The sequence below is a fragment of the Mauremys mutica genome, chromosome 7 (genome assembly GCF_020497125.1).
Source record: "Mauremys mutica isolate MM-2020 ecotype Southern chromosome 7, ASM2049712v1, whole genome shotgun sequence".
Lineage (NCBI taxonomy): Eukaryota > Metazoa > Chordata > Testudines > Geoemydidae > Mauremys > Mauremys mutica.
This window is the reverse complement of record NC_059078.1, coordinates 99789467-99814609: the sequence shown is the minus strand read 5'-3', so window position 1 is coordinate 99814609 and position 25143 is coordinate 99789467. Positions and strand designations below refer to the sequence as shown.

Genomic DNA, 25143 nt, shown 5'->3' with positions numbered 1-25143 from the left:
TGGATATGCAGCTTCATGCTGCCTTCTACTTAAGCCAGAGCCTATCAGGCATAATTTGAACCCTAGACTATAATGCTCTTTGAGGCAGAGACTAGGATTTCATTTTATGTTAAGGTGCTAGGCACCTGTACAAACCTTAAATAATAATATACTGAAGAGTAATCCTACCAGCCATAATCAGATAACATTCTCACTGACTTCTATGGCAGGGTTTGGTCATAGAAATATATGGTTGGTCATGATGACCTACAAAGTTCCTTCATGTCTATGACTCCATTTTCTTCCAGAAGATGGATGTGAGATCTCCTCTAGCTCTACTGTTCAGATATCCTTAGAGTTGAAGGTTAAACTTTGGAAACATGGCTCATGTAACCCAGCTACCATCTTTCCTTTTACTTTTAAGATACTGTAGTTTTGTGGTAGAAAACAATCAAGTCAGAGCTCCAACAAAGTTAAGTTTGACACCGTTTTACTCTAGTTGCAAATGACATAAAATTATGTAAAGCAATTATAGAAAAGTGCCTTCCAACTTTCCATGAAGTGCAAGTTTTAACAGCACTTTCCGCAAGTCATTATTGTTTTTCTAAAATGGTGGTTAAAGCTTTGTAACAATTGGCTAAATCCTCTTCTTCAGGTGTGACTGTAACAAATACCTTCATAATTAGAACCTTCTTCAGCAAACTAAATGACTCATTCCTCTATCAAACCGTAGATATGTTGGCAATACCAGAAAAAAAAACCGTAGGAATTAAAAATAAAGCTCAGTAAAATGATTATCATTGAAAACTAGACACAATGCTGACATTCATAGTAAATATCAGTTAATTTTATGCAGCAATTATCTCCCATGGTAGAAAAACTGGAATTAATAAAATGAAAAGCAAACCTCTCTAAGAACTAGAGTTGGTTGGGAACTTTTCAAATATATATATATATATTTATCAAAAATGTGGATCTGTCTGAACCAAATCTTTTCACAGAAACACAGTTTTCAGAAAAACTTTAGTCAGGCAGGTTTTTCAGATCCAGGATGGACGATCTGGTCAAAACCCCAGAATAGCCAATAGCCCAGTGGCTAGGGCACTCACCCGGGTTCTGGGAACACTGCTTCAAGTCCTTAGTTTGTATTAGGAAGAGCAGAGCAGGTTTCCCACATCCCAGGCGAGTGCTCTAACCGCTGGACTATTAAACTGTTCTGAAATATTTATCTTGCACTCTCATTTTTTCATGAAAAATTTCAGAAGGTGTCAGTTTTGTTCTGCCCTGGAATGAAAACAAATATTGAAAGCTCAAAATGTTTTATGAAACATTAATTCTGGTTTCCTGGCCAGCCCTATTAAGGACCTGAGTTTGCCACCCTTACTCACTCACCCTGAGTAGTACAATACCATACTCCACTAATAGTGAGACTACCTTCACAGTAAGATATAACTTGGTGAGAAAAATGTGCCAAGATCAGGCCCTAAACAATTATTAAATGTGAATTTCCATTAAGAAACATCTTTAATTGTGAATCTTGCATACTTTTATGAACAATGAGGCCATCATGAGTACAATTCCATGATAATTATAGACTATCACAGTACTAATTGCGTTATGTGAAGTATTTCCTTAAGCGCGATACTAATATCCCACAGCACTGTGCATGTGCTGTGCATTCTCTCTTTGATAATATCATAACAACTTTCATTGGCAAATCATTAGAAGTGCCTTTGACATTATGTTATGCTAGGAATGTAAATTTCACGTTTAACTGATATTTTTGTAGTAATATTCACATCACTGTGCCTGCTTAAATAAGAACTAATCTATTTCTAATCTAGCTACAAATAAGATGACAAATAAGTCAGAGGGGAAAAATGACTCTCTGAAATGACATTATAACAAACCATGATTGAAAAAGCAGTATTGCAAGCATTACCCATTGACTCAATGCCCACAGGCAAAATCATGCGTAATAGTATTGATGCAAAATACTGCAGTGGAAGTTATTCTCATAATTCTAGGCATGAATACATTTTGAAAGTCAGAGAAGCCAGTATGATAAATTCTCATTTCATTCTACAGTTGGACATGTCCTCTATTCTTAATCAGAAATACTACAACTGAAAGTTTTTGTCCAGGGCTATAGTAACAGATTTGTTAGTATTATATCTCTGAATAATCACAGGAAGTAGTTTCACTGTGTAAAATAGATTAATTATGCTAATATTGGAATGTACCAGGTACTTGTCCTGTTACTGTACCTTAAAACCCAGATTAACAAAACATCTGCAGGCCTAAGGTATCAGCTCTCCTCTTCTTCATATGTGCGCACACAGTACATACTATTTGTGCCTACATATAATACTACTGTATGTACTTGTAGTGAAGGAGAAATAAAGACTGAATACCAGTTTAAAAGAGTGTTCAACACTCTTGGCATTTAACATTTTGAAAAATAATATACCAAGAGTAAATTAATACTATCCATGAAATTTTGTTTGAAAAGAATCAAGTGTTAAGTATTAAATAAAAAAAATCCTGCATAAAATCAAAATATTGATGCAATATATAAGGCTAGTTTTAACATAAGGAACAAAAATTAATGTCCACCTCTTAGTGCTTTCATAATTAAAAACCCTGTATGACAAGTGCAGAAAGCCAATTATGAATTAGCACCAGGAGGAGGAGGAGAAGAACTTTAAAAAGTTTTATTTGTGGGCATACTAAGGGGAAGGGGAACTTTCAAATTCCCAGCGAACACCCACGGGTAAGTTTTAGCATGTTCAGTAAAGAACTGTTATACAGGAGGAATATAATTTCCATTAAAAATATCAGGACTTGTGCACTTACATCCCCATATAGTTCTCTGACAATCTATTCTTTGTCACAAAGGCATAGAAATTTATTATTAAGGATTAGTTGGTCTTTCAATTTAGTTTTATTCTTGTTTTGCCTGAAGAACATAATATTTACAGTAGCCCTGCTTTGTCAAATACTGTTAGGCTGACCTATTCTGTTTGCTTTAATAAAGTCTCATCTGAATGACTAACAGCAGAAAGGTACGTGGAGGTCTGGATTTTATGCAATATAGCTCTGCTCGGTTTATATTATTATACATTTAAGTAATCTTACAAATTACCAAGTAATAATTGAAGCGAGGTACCACAAAATTAGCACTAGAAGTTGGCATTAGTAAAGAAAAATAGTCAAAATGTTTGGGATGAGCAGATATTTGCACAACTTGAAAGCCATTTCCTTTCAGTATTAACCTAGGATTCATTGTGCTATTCAGAAAACACACCAAGCAAAGGAGACCAAGGTTAGGTTGCACATTTGTATTTTGTGTTGGACATGCAGTCAGTTGTTTGTTATAAAGGGCTAAATGCCTAACTGTTTACACAATAACTTGATTAGTTTTGTATGTAAGTGGATTTACAAATTGGCTTTGTAAATGTGACTCATCACATGTGATTTACTAGACATTTAAGATAACAAGAGAACATTATTTAAATGGCACTTATGTGGAAGAAAATGCATGATCTTTTTTTATCTATCAGGAAAAAAAATCAGATTATTTTAGTTCTTAATTTCTAAAACACACCAGGTGCAAAGAAAAACTAATCCCCGGAGTCACATGTGTAATTGCTATTTTGCCAAAAGTGATAAGAGAATTGGAAGCATTTAGTAAATGAAAGCATGTGCATCTGTTTACAATGATTCAGTGTTCAATTGTAGCAATGACTATGTGAACAACACTGATCACATTGGAAATCAATATAAACTCTGGATCTTTATGTTTACTTTATCTTTAATCCAGTCATTATTGCAAACATCAAAAAGCAAACTTTGCAGCTGTAGCATGTTTAATTCATCAGGATGTTCTCCAGGCTGACTGTCTCACTGTTATATCCTCATAATTTTAACATAGCATCTGCCAACATAAGACTAACATCCAGTTTTTAAAGAATCTGTTTAACTCTGCAAGTAAACTACTGCAGACATTCCCTATAATAAAAGATGGCATGAAATAAACATTCTCAGATGCTGCAGCAAGAAAACTGACTTTAAAATATAGCTGTTTAACATTATAGCTAAACACACATATATGAATGCTGTAGATATTTATGTAATAAAATGAATATATAATAGCATAAACATCTTTCTTCTGAGCTCTTTCCAATGATACATATGATTAAGGTTACTAGGTATCTTGCCAAAGAACAAGTATAGCTAATGTATCCTGTGTTTTCCAGAAATACAGGGATAGTATGGCATCAATTTAATCTCTCTCTTTTTTTAAAAATAACTATACAACCTGCTCAATATTCCCAAATCATTCAGTTACACACTGCATCTCCCTTGGAAGCTTCCAAAAGTCTCCTTAATTTTCCTCAAATGTAGTGACAGGCAGATATATTGAAAAAGGAAAGACGAGATTTGGGATGAAATCCTGGCCCCAGTTGAAATCAGTGGCAAAACTCCCATTGACTTCAAATGGGACAGTATTTTACTCTACTAAACATAAACCCAGAAGGAAAAAATATCTTCTCACTCACTTCGTCTCAAGTAATCATGACATCTAAAGGAAAAAAAAATACAGGAGGAGGAGAAAAGCTGAAAAGGGGAAATATTTGCACTGGGAATTTGAACATAAGAATGGCCATACTGGGTCAGACCAAAGGTCCATCCAGCCCAGTATCCTGTCTACCGACAGTGGCCAATGCTAGGTGCGCCAGAGGGAGTGAACCTAATAGGTAATGATCAAGTGATCTCTCTCCTGCCATCCATCTCCACCCTCTGACAAACAGAGGCTAGGAACACCATTCCTTACCCATCCTGACTAATAGCCATTAATGGACTTAACTTCCATGAATTTATCTAGTTTTCTTTTAAATGCTGTTATAGTCCTAGACTTCACAACCTCCTCAGGCAAGGAGTTCCACAGGTTGACTGTGTGAAGAAGAAATTCCTTTTATTTGTTTTAAACCTGCTGCCCATTAATTTCATTTGGTGGCCACTAGTTCTTATATTATGGGAACAAGTAAATAACTTTTCCTTATTCACTTTCTCCACAGCACTCATGATTTTATATACCTCTATCATATCCCCTCCTTAGTCTCCTCTTTTCCAAGCAGAAAAGTCCTAGCCTCCTTAATCTCTCCTCATATGGGACCCAACCCAAACCCCTAATCATTTTAGTTGCCCTTTTCTGAACTTTTTCTAATGCAAGTATCTTTTTTGAAATGAGGAGACCACATCTGTATGCAGTATTCAAGATGTGGGCATACCATGGATTTATATAAGGGCAATAAGATATTCTCCATCTTATTCGCTATTCCTTTTTTAATGATTCCTAACATCCTGTTTGCTTTTTTGATTGCCGCCGCACATTGTGTGGACGTCTTCAGAGAACTATCCACGATGACTCCAAGATCTCTTTCCTGATTAGTTGTAGCTAAATTAGCCCCCATCATATTGTGTGTATAGTTGGGGTTATTTTTTCCAATGTGCATTACCTTACATTTATCCATATTAAATTTCATTTGCCATTTTGTTGCCCGATCACTTAGTTTTGTGAGATCTTTTTGAAGTTCTTCACAGTTTGCTTTGGTTTTAACTGTCTTGAGCAGTTAGTATCATCTACAAACTTTGCTACCTCACTTTTTACCCCTTTCTCCAGATCATTTATGACTAAGTTGAATAGGATTGGTCCTAGGACAGACCCTTGGGGAACACCACTAGTTACCCCTCCCCATTCTGAAAATTTACCATTTATTCCTACCCTTTGTTCCCTGTCTTTTAACCAGTTCTCAATCCATGAAAGGATCTTCCCTCTTATCCCATGACAACTTAATTTATGTAAGAGCCTTTGGTGAGGGACCTCGTCAAAGGCTTTCTGGAAATCTAAGTACACTATGTCCACTGGATCCCCCTTCTCCACATGTTTGTTGACCCCTTCAAAGAACTCTAAGACATTATTTCCCTTTACAGAAACCATGTTGACTTTTGCCCAACAATTTATGTTCTTCTATGTGTCTGACAATTTTATTCTTTACTATTGTTTCAATTAATTTGCCCGGTACTGACGTTAGACTTATTGGTCTGTAATTGCCGGGATCACCACTAGAGCCCCCTTTTTTTTTTTAAACATTGGCGTTACATTAGCTATCTTCCAGTCACTGGATACAGAAGCCAATTTAAACGACAGGTTACAAACCATAGTTAATCATTCCGCAATTTCACATTTGAGTTCTTTCAGAACTCTTGTGTGAATGCCATCTGGTCCAGGTGACTTGTTGCTGTTAAGTTTATCAATTAATTCCAAAACCTCCTCTAATGAAACGTCAATCTGTGACAATTCCTCAGATTTGTCACCTAAAATGGACAGCTCAAGTTTGGGAATCTCCCTAACATCCTCAGCTGTGAAGACTGAAACAAAGAATTCATTTAGTTTCTCTGCAATGACTATCATCTTTAAGTGCTTCTTTTGTATCTCAATCATCCAGGGGCCCCACTGGTTGTTTAGCAGGCTTCCTGCTTCTGATGTACTTAAAAAACATTTTGCTATTACCTTTTGAGTTTTTAGCTAACTGTTCTTCAGACTCCTTTTTTGCATTTCTTATTATCGTTTTACACTTAATTTGGCAGTGTTTATGCTCCTTTCTATTTACCTCACTAGGATCTAACTTCTACTTTTTAAAAGATGTCTTTTTATCTCTCACTGCTTCTTTTACATGGTGGTTAAGCCCCGGGGGCTCTTTTTTAGGTTTTTTTACTGTGTTTTTTAATTTGGGGTATACAGTTAAGCTGGGCCTCTATTATGGTGTCTTTAAAAAGTGTCCATGCAACTTGCAGGGATTTCACTAGTCACTGTAACTTTTAATTTCTGTTTAACTAACCTCCTCATTTTTTCATAGTTCCCCTTTCTGAAATGAAATGACACAGTGTTGAGCTGTTGAGATGTTCTTCCCACCACAGGAATGTTAAATGTTATATTATGGTCACTATTTCCAAGTGGTCCTGTTATAGTTACTTCTGGGACCAGATCCTGCATTCCACTCAGGACTAAATTGAGAATTGCCTCTCCCCTTGTGGGTTCTTGTATCAGCTGCTCCAAGAAGCAGTTATTTAAAGTATTGAGAAATTTTGTCTCTGCATTTCGTCCTGAGGTGACATGTACCCAATCAATATGGGGATAATTGAAATCCCCCACTACTATTGAGTTCTTTATTTTGATAGTCTCTCTAATCTCTCTTAGCATTTCATTGTCACTATCATTGTCCTGGTCAGGTGGTCGATAATAGATCCCTACTGTTTGGCTTTAGAAAGCAGAAAGAAAGTAACTAGAAATGCTCCTGACAGTCTTCTGTTGTGTTCACCAGCTGCAAAAAATTGAGGTTCATCAGATATCATGCCAGGAACATACTGTTACTATCTACTATGCTGCGTTTTTCATTCTTGCCTTTTACATAAACCCAGACTGAAAAGCATGAAGATTTAATACTAATATATAATATTTTAAAAATTCAGTTGGACAAAGTTATGTAGTCAACAATACTGCCCTATACAATACAGCGGGCACACAACAGTATCCAGACCTCCATTCCTTAACTGTCATTATGGACAGTTTGGGAATCATCAACAATGTTAAATGAAATGTTACAGCTTTCCATGTGCAAACTTTTAGCATGCACAGGTATTACAAGGCTATTATTTCTCTTCTAAGTTGTATTCTTAAAGGGGAAATAATAATTTTAATAGCTTTTCCACAAATTCCAAGGCTGATTAAAGTCACCCTCAAAAGTTAAGAAGAGCTTACTTGCAGGCTTAGGCCAATAATGTGCATCAGTCACTACTATTTGACAATGCAGTGGTCACATATGGCGCTCATGTTTTTAGAACTTTTCCTAGTAGAGGAACATTGAATCTAGTGTAAGATAGAAAGTATTTTATTTAGGCGGATTATACCAGCCACATAACTGTTTGCGGTTTCTATCATAAACTCTTAGGAAGAGGACTAAAATGAAAAAAAAAAAAAGATTGTTTAGGCCTTATTCAAGAAAGCAATTAAGCACTTTCCTGAATAGGGATACATTCTGAAATTGGGGATTTCATGAATAAAGTTATGTGCAACATTCATAGCAGTTACTGCATGTACTATCTTGGCAATTTGGAAGAAAAAAGCCCACATTCCCCGCTTTCATATTTATATTAGTTTGCCACTTAGCTGCAAATCATTCCTACTGCGGATAGTTCTCACTGAAGATGCTTAGCATTCAGCATCTCATCAGATTGGGCCTCATGAAAGAGTTCTCAGGAATCTTAGGAATTTGCTATTTGTGGTAGTTATGTACAGTTCACCTCCTCCTTGTTATTCAGAAACTAATAACACTTTATGTAATTCAGAATCACACAATAGTTTTTAAATACAAAACTGTCACCAATCGTATCCAGTACTCTGCATAGTGTGTCATTTTCCCCCAATATTTCTTTAACAATAGAAATCATTAAGGCTGCTATTCCACATCTTAAATTTTCACAGGACATAAAACTAATAACTGCTTTCTGCTTCAGTGACTTTTGAAAACAGCTCTGAGCTTGGAAAAAAAACCTCTACAATGTTAGCTACAGGAACATTAATATGATGATAATTTAATCTGTTTATTGTACACTATACATTAAAAATCCCATCTGTTCTCTTACCAAAAAAAAGCAATTCTAATTATTTACAGTATTATACTGCACTTTATCTAATTGCAGAAAATAATGAATAGAATGATAGATGATTGTCAGAGAAGTAATTTTGACAATACTGGGAAATATCTGAGTCCAAATGTAAATGCTACAGGGTGAATCCAGTCCTCAGCACCAAGCTTGAGGATCTTGGCTGGGTGCTGAGGATCATTGTGGGTGGAGGGGAGGAATCCTTCTCCCCTAACCAGATCACAATGAATCAGTAGAACTGTTCAACACAAGTTACTCCAGCCCTATTGTGCTCTCTCTATGAGGCAGGGAGGAAAGGGTTGGAGAATCCACGCAGCAGTGAATCCTCTTGCCCCATCCCTCGGTCTCATCCTGCACAAATGGTACATGCCCCTTAGCCACTGTGACACAGGTGGCCTTTGTGGAGCTGGACTATGCACTGTACAGTGGATGCATTACTCCTGTCCCCCAAATCCTACACCTTATGCAGTGGAATGGCATCAGTTACACTTCTAAGGATCCCTCTGCAGCTTTAGATGTTGGGTACAATCAGGGCCGGATTTCCAATTAGGCACAGTAGGCATGTGCCTAGGTGCACCAGCATTCTAGGAGCACCTAAAAGTTAAAAGTGGGTTAAAAGTTAAAAAATGAATACAGTACAACCTCAGAGTTCAGGACACCTCGGGAATGGAGGTTGTCCATAACTCTGAAATGTTCCGTAAGTCTGAAGAAGAGGTTACAGACTTCAACCACATGGGGAGTTGGGGCTGCCACCGCAGGGTGGAGTAGGATGGTCAGGGTTCCGGGCTGGGGTCAGGGAGTCAGGGCTTCTGACTGTTAGGGAGCCAGGGCCCCAGATGCGGGGCTCAGGACTTCTGCCTTGCAGAGCACTGGAGCTCAGGGCTTTAGACCTGGGGGGAAGCACTGGGGTTGGGGCTTCAGCCCCACAGCTCCACTCCCAGGTTCAACCTTGCTGGGGGTGCTAGGGCTTGGGGATCCCCACAGCTCCACTCCCTGCTTCAGTGTGAGAAGGTGGGGTGGAGTGCAAGGGCTTGGGACTTTAGCTATGGAGGAGTGCTGGGGCTGAGACCAGTGCCCCTCCCTGGGGCTGAAACTGGGAGCAAAGCCACAGCACTCCCCTGACCTCGCCGTCTAAAGCCCTGAGCCCCAGTGCTCCTGAGGGTCAGAAGCCCAGAGCCCCGACCCCACCCCATCTCCATCCTGTGGCTGCACACCCACCTCAGGGCAATACAGTATTTTGGGGGGGGGTCTGTTTCTTTGTCTGCAGTGCTGCCTGATTGAGGACTTCTGGTTCCACAGGGTGTCCCCTTGATTGGGAAGTCCGTAACTCTGATGTTCATATCTTTGAGGTTCTACTGTATTTAAATTATCATTTATATTTCTTTTTGTTTCATTGTTTATGGAAAACATGAAGGTTAGCTGTAGGTGGGGAGGGAATCTGGAAGATTCTGTGCTTAGGGGCACACAAGGTATAAATCTGGTCATGGGCACAATTTGTTCCTAGTACATGTCTCCACAGAAAGACATGAAATATGATTTCCATTCGCTGAACTTTACAGTGAAGAGATCAATGGGATGTAATTCCACATTACACCCAGAGTGGAGAAAATGTAGGGGGACAATCCATGTTAGGTACATGGCCCCCCATTACCATAGCATGGGAGCAACTCCAAATTTTAAATATAGTTATTAGAGCTGTCTGGAAAATTTTCGAGGAAACAGTTTTTTTATAAGCCATGTATCTTCTTTCCTCTTTATGCTGCTCTTTTTAAGAGTTAATCCAATCTAGAGATTGATCAGAAGACTGGTGGCACATCCTATTAATTACAGTTAATTAAGATGAACCCTAAGAGTGATTTGACTGTTCCCACCTGGGATTGCTGCCTGCAGTGCCACACACCTGACGCACATGCATGATCTTCTGGTTGCCTACTCATCCCAATCTGTCAGCATGGCATTGTGCCCACTTACAAATTGATGAGACATAGGACACATGTACAGAGCAATGATGAATTTAGTGCAGAATGAAAGCAGGAGCAAGTAAAGTTGATCTCCAGAGATTTTGCCAGTCTGCATATGAAAGCCCTCCCCACATGTCAACAGCTTCTTCTCTTTGCTTTCTTTGATGACGACTGCCAGTATAGAAGCATTATCCACAAAAGCTTCCACATATGGACACAAGGTTATAAGTTGTTTTGCTGTGCATTTCTGGTGATGTTTCCAAAGTTTATGACACAGTCCTTAGGGCTCAAAAAAGTAGTACACATGACATCTTTTTTTTTCTTTTTTTTTTTTTAGTAGAAGAGCACCCTTTGCACAAATTTTATTGTGGATTTATTGTGCCTAAACGTATGTGCTTTTCTGTAAATATTTAAGATTATCTATACTATATTTCCTTCACATAAGAATGAAAACAGATGCCAGGATTACCTACAAGTAAAGTAACTATCTGTGGCCACATACATACACAGGCTATTTCCACACTACAAGTTAGGCACGTGATTCCCCTGCTCATGTACACCTACTTGCCATAGCTCGATGAGAGCTAGCCTGAATACAAATAGCACTGTAGCTGTGGTAACACAGGTAGGGGCAGCAGAGGGATGGCTGAGACATACCAAGTACTTATCCACTGGCATTAGGTGGGTTTACACTTGGCCCGGCTTAGCCATGCCTCCACTGGTGCTACACATGCTACTGCGCTAAACTGCTATTTATACGCGTGCTAGCCCCCATCGAGCTACTGCAAGCATGTGTATGTGAGCAGGGGAAATCACACCTCTAGCTGTAGCCACAGCCATTAGTACAAACATACATCAGATTATACTAATAACAGAAATGTGTCATCATCTAAAACAATCATACACGTCAGCCAAGAGTAGAAACAATGGGGAAGGCCCTTGCACCCCAATGATCACATGATGAGGCAGCACACAGAGGAAGCTACTGAGTGGCGGAAGCAGAAGTAGGGCAAAACAAGTCCTTGAACTGGTTTAAAACATAATAAGGAGGCTTTAAATTGCATCTTAAAATGAATGGGGAGTTAGTGGAGTAGCATTATATCACATAATAGTCTGACAAGTGTGAATCGTGGATTTTAGACCCACCTACCGTAAAGGAGAAAAGGGACAGGAAAAAACTCTGGAGCATTAAATATATAAGAAAAATATACTTTTACTTTTAGGTCCTAGCAAAACTGAAGTAAGTTATAAAAAGTTCCTATAGCAACTTCATAATAATGTAGCTCCCAACTAATGTAAATGCTCCCAGAGTTAGAACAAGACTTTGTCCAGATTCAACAAAATCTTTAGGCTGGTACGTCTCTCTGCTCAATCAGTCTTTCAAGGATAGACTAGACCCTTGTTTAGACCAGGCTTCTAGGCTAACTTTAATCCCAGGCTGACTAAGTCTTCCAAAACTGGAGCAGTCCTCTAGCTAAACTAAACCCAGGCCAGACCAATTCTTCCAAAGCTAAGGCAAGCATTATAGCTCCTGAACCCTGCTCCCACTAAACTCCAGCCAATCAACACTCAGCAGTGGTATTATTACTATATATGAGAAGGTGGACAGCAGCCTTGTGCTCATGCTGGAGCCCACAGAACTGAGCCTTTGAGATGCAGAAGTCAAGGTGATGGGAAATGAAGGCATGGATGAGAATTACCAAGCCAAAGCAGTATTGTTAAGGTGACCGAGACATGAGATAAACAAGGCGGTAGAGATTTGAAGACACAAAATATATGAGGAGGAGAAAGAATTGAGTGTTATAGATAATGCTAGAGTTATAGACATCAGAGGCAAAGGAGTTATGATTCCAGCAGAGAGAGAAGATGGAGCTGTTCTTGGGGATGGACCTTTTGCCCAAGAGAAGCATTTCTTAGGGTATGTCTACAGTGGTGCTAGAAGTGTGATTTCCAGCTCAGGCAGACATCCCTGAACTAGCTCTGATTGAGCTAACACCCAGGGTGCTGGAACTAAGGGTGGTGGGGGTGTGGCAGCACCCTCTGGCTTGAAGTGGTTTCCATCATACGCAGGGTTTACAGTTTTGTTTAATGGCTTTCAGCACCCCCACTATACAATTTGTTCCAACATCACTGGCTAATGCACTAAAAATAGCACTGTAGCCACAGCTTGACAGGCAGCTGGACAGCCTACCTGCCCAATCACATTTTGGCTTGCCCGTTCATGATAGTTGTGCTTAGCCACACCTGTGTCAGATTACCTACTTCCCCTCCTCCACAAACTGGTTCTGATCAACAGGCTGATTTCTTTAAAAAGGCTGAGAAAAGTCAGTTTGAGGGGGGAACCCCAGAGAGCTTCATGGTTCTGTGGAGGACCCTGAAATGAAGGCATGGATGATCTGCAGGAGATTGAGAGGGCGCTCCAGAGAAGGAGCCCAGGAGTCAGATAGACTGAAAAATAATCCAGAAGGGATTGGAAACTGAGCCCAAAAGTTGAGCTGAAGTGCAGCAAAAGCATTTTTGGTTTTATTTGGGCTTTTGTTACCACAAAAGGGCATTGAACTCAGAGCATCGCAGCTGTAGGGCTGAGCATGTGACTCTCCAGGAGAGACAAAACCCAGGTGAAGGGGAAGTTGAGGCAGGGAGCTCCTGCAATGCCACACTCAGTCAGAAGGGGGCTTGCAGATGCCCATTATTTGAAAAAAATCACAGCTACAACAGCTACTTTCATATTCATTGCCACTTAAACATAAAGGTTCATTGGCATGCCCCAGGTACATATGTAAGATTTCAGATGGGATTGTACTCTGTGTGGATAGCCTGTCCTGCCACCCATGCAGCCTCAGCTACACGGCTATCTTTAGCACATTAGCTCAATAAGAACTAGCACAGGTATGTCTACCTGCACTGGAAATTACACCTCCAGTTCCACTGTAGACATACCCATAGAGACATCAAGCTATAGGAACATGAGATACGAGTTTACCAGATCAGTACAGACAGATAGCAGTCATTAAAGATGTGAAAAGGGTATATATAGATAAGCATCTACAATTTAACAAGAAAGTTAAGGTTAAAGGTGCAGCTATGATGGCAAAGAGAAGATAAGCAGAAAAGGCATCAGTCATAGGCATACAGGACTTTACAACTGGTCCACCCCAGTCTGTAGGAGTGGTTTTAAGTAAGCACAGCATTGCCAGTGCCATAATCATCCATTTTACTGCAGAATGCAAAAGTCCAACAATACCACATTTTACCAAACTCATTTCGGCCTAAACTTTTCTGAAGAATAAGACATGTAGGTAACCTAAGCTGTGATTTATATAAGTAAGTGAAACTAAGTTAAAACATGATCAAAATGGATGTGCTACCAAGCCTCAATTTACTAATCCACCACACACAGTGTATCAAAATACAGAGGAAGGATTTGTAAATTTGTAGTTTTGCACTTAGGAGGTTATCGACCCAGTTTATAACTGCGTGTACAATTTGTAACTGATGCAGCAACCATAGATATATTGTAAGACTTTGAGCATATGTTATATCTTGTCCTCCCTGGTTGTGCGCCACAGAAACTCTTGCTTCCCTGAGGCTGAGAATGGAACCTCAACAGTGTAGGCTCAATTCTCCACTAGTGTAAATCGCTATAGCTCCAGAAATCAAAGTGGAGTATAGAAGTCAATGAAGTTAAGTCCATTTACATCCACTTAGGATCTGTCCCTATAGATGGTTTAATTGGGGGATTTGAATAATTGCTCATCTTCTTCCTAGGCTACCATTTTAAAATCCTCTTCCCTTCCATAGCCATTTTTTCCTGATCCTATAGAGGAGGGTTTTCAGTAAAGTTGTATGGAATTCTCATTTTTCAGTTTGGGAATTTTTCACATCCATGAAAGATTAATGAAATGCCCCCCCCCCCCCCCAAAAATTGCAGAACTCAAAAAATACAGTAATTTTAAAATTGTACGATATCTCCCAATAGACATATACAATGATTCATAGACTATGTACATGCATACACTTGAAAAATCAAGGCTGAGGAATAATTTCACAGTGTAACTTTGTAATGAGTCCCCAGAGGAAATATCTCTACTTTTTGTTCCCATCTGCAAAGCTATGTAATTGATTCATGACCTATGTGTTAATGCTGCCTTTTCCTGTCAAAGTCTCTTTGGAAATATATTAAAGTATCCAGGGTTCTCCCCTGACATAACTCCTTGATATTGAAAAATAGGATTCTCTGACATGCATCACATTTCAGGCAATGGGCCACAATAAAACCTCCAGTGCCAAAGTGTTCATGAATATTAATATAAAAAGAATAAAACAGCAATCTCACACAGTATGCAGAATAGAGTGGAAAAGTACTGCCTTTTAAAACAAAAATGATTCAAATGGTCACAGTCTCTTCTAAGCACTCTTGTGTTTAATTAGAAATCACAGTATATTTGCTATAGGGTATATTTGCAATAGTGTATGAGGAGCTTAAAAAAATTATCATAGGCAAGTGTTTTAAAGAAAGGGATTTTGTTTGTTTGATAATAAAACTATAGAGATTCATAATTAGCTTGACTCTGCATGGTCCTTCCACCCTCTCTATCACCCCGCCCCCACACACACACACTACATGCATAACAATCAGAAGAAATTATTTTGATTCTGGTCTACGCTGTGTCTGCTTTGTGTCACAGCACTGCTGGAAAGTAGCACTGTACCTGAGAGCTCCTCTACTGGAGTAAAGCAGCTACGATAGTGACTTTGGCTCCAGATATCCACTTTGATCCATATAAGGGGACATAGCAGGGAAGAGGACGTAAGGCTGGGGGGCCTTCACTGTGATCCTTAGCTAGTGTATGTGCTTTTGGGGGCATTGAGAAGCCTGTGCAAGTTAAAGCAGCTTTAAGACTGCTCTAACTTGTGACAGGAGAGTGGCCCAGGATCAGAAAAATGCAAATGTGCTTAAAGCCACATTTAAATATCTCACAATCTTGAACTGAGCCATGCACAATTTGGCCATAGTCAAGGAACCTTTATGTTTCAGTGGCAATGAATATGAAAAACGGTTCTGTGGAAAGAGGATTTACTCTTCAAATAATGGGTATCTACAAGCTGAATACACTGCACTTGGGTAGCATAAACAAACTGAAAATATATCCTTATAAATTATGACACTGTAGCTTCATTTCAAAGAGCAAACTGTACCTTTGTCTTATCATATAAGGCATGGTTATCCAACATCATCTTCCTTTCGTGAGTGGCATATCTTCGTAGGTCACGCTCAAATTGCTGTACAATACACAAGTTACATTACTATTCCAAACCAAATTGAATACTCACTTTGTTGCTTAATATGCATAAGTGTTAGAATACCAATCCAAATGATAAATGAATGTATTTTAAAATGATATGATTAACAACCATCTTCTGCTAAGAGACATATTCTGGACAAATTCAGTACAGCTAAACAAGACCTTCATAAAATGAATGTTTTCAGAGGCTGCACAAAGATTTATATTCTCACCAACTGAAGTACCAGGTAAGTTAGATCAATTTTAAACTACTTTTAAAATGTGTGTGTATGAAAAAGCCTACTCACTGTTTATAAGGATGTTTATCAGGTCAACATTACTGTACACATAACATGCAGAAATATGAACTGGCGTTCATTCGTACATTACCTGTTTCATTTAATGGATCTAACTTAAGTCTCATGGTAGTCCCATAATGAACAAACACTCACAGGGCTATTATTTTGACATACAATACTACATGATATTAGCTTTGCCTGATACTAGTTGCCTTACTAATGGTATAGCATTGTAACAAGAAATAGTTTAAATTAAGCATATACTAGACTCCCACAGTTTGCTTGCTAATCAACCCATTTTTCTAAATCAAGAAAGGCTTGGTTATTTTAGGCTTTCAGTGGTGTAGAGACATTTAGAGAGCACTGGGTACCTGCCTAAGGGCATTTATGGTGATTGACAAAGGCACAAATTTGGTGCAATGTGGTGTAGGAGCATGATCCCTGGGGAGGGAGGGGAAAGAGACCTTTTCCACATGGCAAATACTCCGAGTGGGAGGGCGTCTGAGTCTGCAGGACCTGACAAGTTCAGAAAGACAAGGTTAAGGGGAGACTTGATTACATTCTGTAAGTATTTACATGGTGGATAAATACTTAATAATGAGCTTTTCAGTTGAGTAGAGAAAGGTATAACATGATCCAATGGCTAGAAGTTGAAGCTAGACAAATTCAGACTGGAAATGATGCATAAATTTTTAACAGTGAGGGTAATTAACCACTGGAACAATTTACATGGTGGATTCTCCATCACTGACAATTTTTAAAGCAAGGTTTTAAGGTCTGCTCTAGGAATTATTTTGGGGAAGTTCTATGGCCTGTGTTATACTCGAGGTCAGACTATTTAATCTGGTTCCTTCCAGCCCTGGAATCTATGAAACTATGAAATACAATCTATAAACCCAAAACAGAGGATTAATTTAAGATCTCAAGGACTGGCTACAGGAGGTTCAGAGATTAGAAATAGGATTTACAAGTGAGCAAGGGAAATAATTTGATGTTTCAATTGCCTTTTCTGAAAAAGTTTTAAAATGGTTAATTAAAGGGGAAATCCATCAGTCAATCTTCTCTTTCTTTAATAAACAACTGAATTTCTTTTTATGTTTACATAGGAGCAAAATAGGCTTTTGAGTTTAAAATGGAAGGGAAAAGTAGGTATTTTCAATGGTAAAATTATCTCTGCACTGAATTTCTACTAGACAGAAGTTAGCACAGCACATATCTCACTACAGGATTCCTGAACACCCTTAACCCTGCTTAGCACTTCCTGCATGGACACAGCTACAGAAGTAAAACTGAGATAATATAAAAATTGCCTTCTGTGTTGCAGCCCTTTTTCAGTGCTGCCATCCATAGAAGCCACAATGGGGCCACAAAAGCCCAGCATAGAATTCATCTGTCAGAGGGGAACTCTTTGCTGATACAAGTGTACTGCAGTTGGCTCCTGTACTAGTGCGTCCCCACTACTGGCCTGCTGTAAGAGGTGTGTCAGGGGAGGGAGGCCAGGAACCTGTCAGAGATGGGGAGGGTATGGGGAGCAGTGGAGCTTCATTTGAGGACCATTCAGGACCTTATATCAGTGGCACTTAGAGAAGTCCAATAGCTGCTCTAAATCATGTGGAGACTGAGGCCAGCCCTGCAAATTGACTTTATAAGCAGCTCCCGTCCCAGATGTGTCTCCCCATCCCCACATGCTGAATTGGGCTATTTATTCTAGTATAAGTGGCATCAGAGGGCAGAGCTAATCAAGTACTCGCCCATGGAACACTTTTACATCACAAAATGACATTGTGTTGGAATGTGTTGATTTTGGCAAAAATTCTTAAAAGAAAATCTAAATGAAATATTTGGAAACCTTTTCAGAATGTAACATTTTGATTTTTAGTTTTGAAATTGCCTTTTTCATTTTGAAATTTATAGTGATTTTATTTAATTATTTTTGTATTTTTTAATTTTTATATTATACCGATTATAGCACCAATTACAGTACCAGCTACCAATTAGCAAAGTAACTATCAATCACAAGATCAACTACCAGTACCAATAATAAATTATTTTACTTTAAAGTTATAAAATAGTTATTAAACCCTAAAGTCTTTGCCACCTGGGGAATTCCCCTTTGCCCAGATGGCCAGTTAAACCCTTTGCAGTGCTGGAGTGGCAGAAGGTTGTAGGTGCACCAAATATCGGGCTTATGATTCCTAGAAATTAAACTTCAAGGAAAATAGATGTTAACTCTTTTAGAAGACAAATAACATATAAGTGTTAGTGATGCCTCTGTCACCATTAGCTAGGATAATGGGTTGCCTAATAACTGGTTAAGAAGAAGATAATAGAAAAATATGAAGAAAGGAACATTTTTAAAAGTCAACCAACTGTGAATAGTCCAGCAACAACAAAAATAGGTTAGTAGCTCAAAGAAAAAAAATGCGGCTCTTAAAGTTACTTACCCTGGAGCCAGACCAACCTAACAGAGCATATGCATATTGTTCAAAGGGGCTTACAACCAGATCTACACGGATTGCCTTCCAGTCTTTGACTTCTGCCTTATCAGATTCTTTTGATGTATCACAACTGCTGGTGTCCACTCTTTGCTGATGTAATTTTAAAATCGCAAAGCATTTCTGGAAGTGATCAAAAGCATCAACTTTTCTGCTTGGTAGTTTTGCCTGCTGAAATGTTGATTCAATGAGATCATAGTATAAAAGCAAGCCCTAAAAAAAAAAGAAAAGCACTGCTTACTGCTTTTGATTTTGCTAGAAATTCAGAATTTCCAGATAGTCTTACATTAACGTAAACTCACACCTATGTAGTTGTTACAGCTCTCACAGTACTGTATACCAGAGGCCAAATCCCAGCATATTGACAACCTGAAGCCCAGCAGACCAGCTCTTGTTGACTGGGCTGCGTAGCTGTTGGGGAGAGCTTAGCAGAACATGAGAGGGAGATAATCAGAGAAGGGCATGCCTCTGATCAGGAGGCAATATTTGCTACTCTGCTCCCCCCCCATTCCCAACCCAAACATTTTGGGGTTGATGTCAGGCAGTCTCTCCTAGGTAGGGATAGCTGGTGCATCCCCATACGTCATACATTTGGGAAGACTGAATAAGTCTTAGGGTATAGTCCTGGCTGACAAATTCCAAACAGAGCTGTCAGTCTAGGAGATGGACAGTTCCCATACCTGTCAGTTTTCAGAAAGGAGATGGTGCAAGACCTATACTACTATATCAATGCATTATACACTTCAGGTCATCTTTCACTATCAGGCCCAGTTATCAGTATCTGAGACACCTTCTACGACCTGAAAACACTCAGACGACGAAAGCCCAGAATTCTAGTGTTCTTGGCACTAGTCTGGTTTTTAAGTTGCTTTGTCCTGTGATCATCCCATATCCCCCATTTCATCATCATTTTCTTTCTAGCAGTGACCTCCATTGTCATATTATTTCTGATCTTCTCCATAGATTTTCATTTCGTTTTAGTTTCCATTCATCCCTATTTATTATCCATCATAGTGAGTTTATTTGCTAGGGTTTCAACCTTGCTTTCTAGGTTCTCAAATGTGAGTTCTAACCTGCATCCTATTTGTTTTCTTGGGAAGAACTTCAAGTAGCTAACAGAGAGCTCCCAAGTTGTTTTGAAAGATGGGAAATGTCCTGTGAGTACAGCTACTGCCTGTAATTTAAGAGAGGGATGTTTCTTGTCTGATCTTCTGCTCCCTATTTTCATGTTAGACATTTCAAGAAAACATTTCTTAGCTCACTTTGGTTTCCATCATGCAATTGTAGAGCTGTCATTCAGTATTGGAGCTCTGCTACGGAGCACCCTGGCCTTTTCCCTTGTTGATTGGCCTATGTCCTCCAGTGATTATATATTAAGTATCCACAGATAGTTTTGGGTAGTAAGTGTGACTAGGAGGCCATTTCAGGACTACACATCTATAGATTATTTATTGCTTTTCCATAGTTAAATGGCTTGGCAATTTGTAAAAGTTAAAAGGAAGAAAATGTAAAGATGTATCATGCAGCAAATAGCTACTTTAACATAAATAAAAGGCGGAATAAGGCAACAATTACACAAGTGCTGACTTCCGCAAGCAGCTGAAATCTGACTTGAAAGCCAGAATGCCACTTTTAAATAGGAATCAAGGCCCAGGACACATCCATTGGCATAATGTTTCCGATTAACTTAATTTGATTAGGTGCTGGACATTGCCATTGTTCCATAAAATGCAGCTGAAACAGCACTTCTCTAGGTTCAAACAAACTGACCAAAAAAAAAAAGACAGAGTGCAGTCAGCCATGAAGATCTAGTAGAGTTCTGGATATTGCTGGTTTAAAACAGCACATTTACATTACACCGTGTAAATTAGTGCATCTGCAGCCTTCCGCAAACACCAGTTCTTTGACCTACATTCTGTACATTTCTTTAGTCCTTATTTACAGATTTAGATTTTTAAATGAAGATTAACATACACATTTTATTACACAGATTTGCAGCACTGTCGAAACCAAGTGAGGATTTTGTGGAAGGTTGGAGTTGGAGGACAGGTAGAACAATTTTCCTACTTAAAAAAATAATACCACACTTAAAAAAAAACCCCAACAACAAACAAACAGGTTTTTTGGCACCTCAAAAGAAATGCTCATTTTGGAGTAAATCCATAATCAGATTCAGGGTGGTAGAAGTTTGGGGACAATAATAAATTTATCACTTCTGTAGATTAATTTTCAGCAGGGCCAAATGAAGTCCAACCCCATTTGTGACATCACATAGACATGATTCTCAGGTGGTGGAAATTGGCATCATTCTATTGAAGATAAACTAGGCCAGTTTATACCAGCTGAGGATTGAAAATACGTTCTACTTTCCAAGCCTGAAAGGCACAAGTGCTGCTGTTTAGTCTGCTGCTAAAACAGTTTGCATGACAGAGATTGTAATTGTCTCAGCTGTACACACACACAGAGCAAAAATCCACAGCCTTATCTTCAAGAGATGGAGAAAATTATTGGTATGGGAAAGTTACACATTGTTTTTGCAAATTCTGAACTTTCATTTCAACCAAACTATTTTTTTCCCATTGCCAGGATACAGCCATCACAGGTAATAAATGTGTTGCTGCCCTTTTAAATCAGATCTGCATAGAACAGTCTCCAGTACTGAGCTTAGCCCTGTTATTTAGCTTCCTGCCATTCGCCTCAGTGAGACCTCTCCCATCCCGTCCATTCCCCTCAATGGAGGTGTGAATGTCAGAGTCTGATTTGGACCATTTAAATGCTAAGTTTATCCAGCACAGGCTGGTTATTCTTTGTCTTTCTTAAAAAAACCCACAAGGAAATTAATGCCAAGCTGTGCTAATGCAGTGTTACGTGTGTGCAGTTAAAAATGTTAAGTGAGAGAATGCAAAAGTTAAAATCCTTACAGCAATGTTATCTCTGCTATGTCACAGGTATATAGTTAACAACATAAAGAGAAATGTATTTAGATAGGCTTCTAACAAAAAATAAAAATAGAACACACTACACACTGTAGATGCATTAAAAAGTTGTATTGACACATATGGCTAAAAAACTAGTGGCCAGGAGACTTCCAAACTGCAGCCCACAGGGGAAGTCATTTTACATGGCCTTTGAAGCACACTTACTTAATTTTTAAAGCATTACTGAACTATTAAAAGATAACTTGTCTACCGCATTGCAGCTTTTCCGTTTTACCATTCCATTTTGAAGCTCAGAGGAGACATATCTTCTGTTTCTAGACCCACTTATCCTTGATGCTGCTGCATCAAAGAGCAATATGGTGTTGTTGACTTACCCACTTAGTTTTTCTATCAGCTTTCAGTAGAAAGAGTCTGCAACACTAAACTTTTCAACAAAGAAAAAGCTCCTTCTAAACTATTTAAATTCGTTTTCCCACAGTTTACATGTTAAACATTGCAGAATCTTTCGCTAAAAGCAGTTGAAAGAAAGTCAACATCATGACCTTAGTGACGTTCTTTGATGCATCTGAGCTTTGAAGCAGTAGCACAAAAGTGGGAAAGCAGCAAGGAGGCAGACAGGTTTACTGTCAAAAAGTATAAAAGTGCTTTACAATTTTTTTTAAATAAATCTAAGGTAATAAAAAAGGTAGGAAGCATATAATTCCTCTTTGTTTTTGCATTTTGATTTTGTTGGCATCCAATTTCTCAGCATTGACAGTAGGAAGATGCATATTAGAAGTGACATAGCACTGAGTTCAAGCAGCATAACCAACAATGCGAGCAGCAGATTTATATACTATAAACAGGGATTCTTTGTTGGGGGGGGGAGGGGGGGGGGAAGGGGATTCTGCCTATCACTTAAACCGATCCCCAGTATATTTAGGCTTGGCTCTTTTTGCCACCTTACACCCTTCCTCCACCACCACCTCTACCTGCCATTCCTCCATTTCTTTGCCCTCATGTCTTCTCCAACTGAAACCTGATCCATTTATCAACCCCTTCTCCTTTCTTTACTTACCATCCTCTCCCTCTTCTTTCCACTGCTTCATCTGCCTAGTTTTACCTCTCTCTTTTTTAAACAGCTTTCTATTTTCAGTTCCCTATCCCTTAAATAAAGCAGCACAAGGTGAACTGCACTGCCTGCTTGTGTGGCTGACTGATTCCTTTGATTATAAGCATTGCTCCCACCAGTATAAAAGGGGTACTCTGGGAAGTTTCCTGGGAGGATGAAGTGCTGCACTCACAGTGTGCAGACTCTTACCCCAGCTGGAGGCACGGCACATTTTTCAATCTGGCATTAGCTATATCAGGGGTCGGCAACCTTTCAGAATTGGTGCGCCAAGTCTTCATTTATTCACTCTAATTTAAGGTTTCGCATGCCAGTAAGACATTTTAATGTTTTTAGAAGGTCTCTTTCTACAAGTCTATAATATATAACTAAACTATTGTTGTATGTAAAGTAAATAAGGGTTCAAAATGTTTAGAAGCTTCATTTAAAATTAAATTAAAATGCAGAGCCCCTCAGACCGGTGGCCAGGACCTGGGCAGTGTGAGTGCCACTGAAAATCAGCTCACATGCTGCCTTCAGCACACATGCCATAGGTTGCCTACCCCGAGCTATATAGTCCTGGAGAGCCCTCATACTGCTCCTATTTGAAGGATAAAGACAGCTGCCCAGAAGACAGTGTACTTTGCTCTGTATAAAGTGAGTGGGGTCCCCATGAAAGAAGCTTTAAATAAATAACATCAATAATAACAGCACAGATCCTCAGCGGATCCTCACTGATCTTCCATGGACTTCAGTGGAGTTATGGCAATTTACACTTGCTGAGGATCTGTCCCAATAAGTATACTGTGCATAAGTAAGGTGGAAGCCCAGGACTCAGAAGGCAGGCTTGGAACTTCTTCAGAGACTGGAAGCTGACTGGGAGGAAGGAAGGGAGCTACGGCTCTGTTGTGTGACCCTGGAGAAGGATTCAGGATCTACTGAGAAAGTTGGTAGGATAGCGTTTGGTTGGCTCAAAAGTTCTGGACCACCTTCACAGGTATCTGTTTGGAGGCATTTCCAAACCATTGAATCATCTGATGTCTGTTCCTCATTAACACACTGAAAAATACATATAATTCCAGAACTAATTTAAAATTATCCTCTCTCTACCACTTGAACTGAAAGCTAATCTTACTTAGCTTCTGGGCTTTTGACAATTCACCTCAAAAAGAGTTTCCTTTTTACACGAAGCAAAATGATTTCCAATTTAATGCCAAGAAAAGTGACTCTGAAAGCAATATGTCCTCCAAATACAAATACTATTACATTTCATATGAAAGACAACAAAGAATGTGCCTGATTTGTAATCAATCCCTTTGAACAGTACAGAAATTAAATGTATAGTGATATTTTTACTAGTAATGAATGTAAGGAGAAGTAGCAGATTGATTATTCCCAAGGGACCATATTTATTGAGCTAAAATAGTTTGAGGCATCTGCACCATCTAATATTCAAATACTTCCTGGAGAGTTGAATATTAGTAACATAATCATTTCTAAGGCACTCATCACCTATCTCTACATCAGCTTACAGTGCTGAATCCAGTGCAGTTAACAAAATTCTTCTGTATCCAAATATTGTTTGCTTCATACCTGCTTTTTCCATAAGTCAATCACTTTATGTAAAACTTCTTCCTCTTGTCCTAGCTCTGGACTGGTGATCAGAAAATCGACATCATGTCCAATCTTCTTACCTCTAGCAATAATACATAGGGAGAATAAAACAGTAAAGTTCCTGTTGAATTTCAGCCTTACTTTCAAAGAGAATATTTTTGCTGCATTATAAGAAGAGTTTGCAGGATAAAATGATAGCAATGTTTCTTCAAATATAAGAAAAATTGAATCTATTTCTTTTATCAGACCTGTCACTGTTCTTTGTTAAGCAATAATTTACAGTATTTGATGTACATTTCTTCTGTTGTTCAAACTAGATAATACAGATTCTTTTGGTAACTTGAGATGTTAAATCTCTCTCTTCAAATCTTAGAAAAGAAGGAGGAAATCATAACCAGGATATAATAGTATATATTATGAATCCAGAGCAGTAACAGCTGATAAACTTGCCAATCTTACTGCTGTAGACTCTAACATTCTTTAGATTTTGTTGGAACATTTTGAACTAACAAAGAGTGTGATTTGTATTCCTCCCTATTATGAGAGACATAAAATATCTGTATGTAGGACATTTCTTCTATTTAAAATGTTTGTTTTGTTTTAAACAGAATAGTTCAACTTTAATGGGACTACTCATATGATTGTTTACCATGGTGAATAAAGATTCTACAGTCAAGTCCCGACTCCCATGTTAATCAATTTAACTGAAAATGTTATTTGGAGAAAAAAGAATTATTTTCTTGTGATGGTCTCT

General features: G+C 38.7%; 1 protein-coding gene across 1 annotated transcript in view; it reads right to left on the bottom strand.

Moving 5' to 3' along the window:
- DNTT (DNA nucleotidylexotransferase) overlaps positions 1-25143 on the bottom strand; it is a 221801-nt gene that overhangs the window by 17974 nt on the left and 178684 nt on the right. The window contains exons 9-11 of the mRNA XM_045023028.1: positions 24369-24471; positions 18699-18962; positions 15870-15953 (exon numbers count right to left, since the gene is read on the bottom strand). Of these exons, the coding sequence (XP_044878963.1) occupies positions 15870-15953; positions 18699-18962; positions 24369-24471 (451 nt within the window). The remainder of the gene's footprint in view (positions 1-15869; positions 15954-18698; positions 18963-24368; positions 24472-25143) is intronic.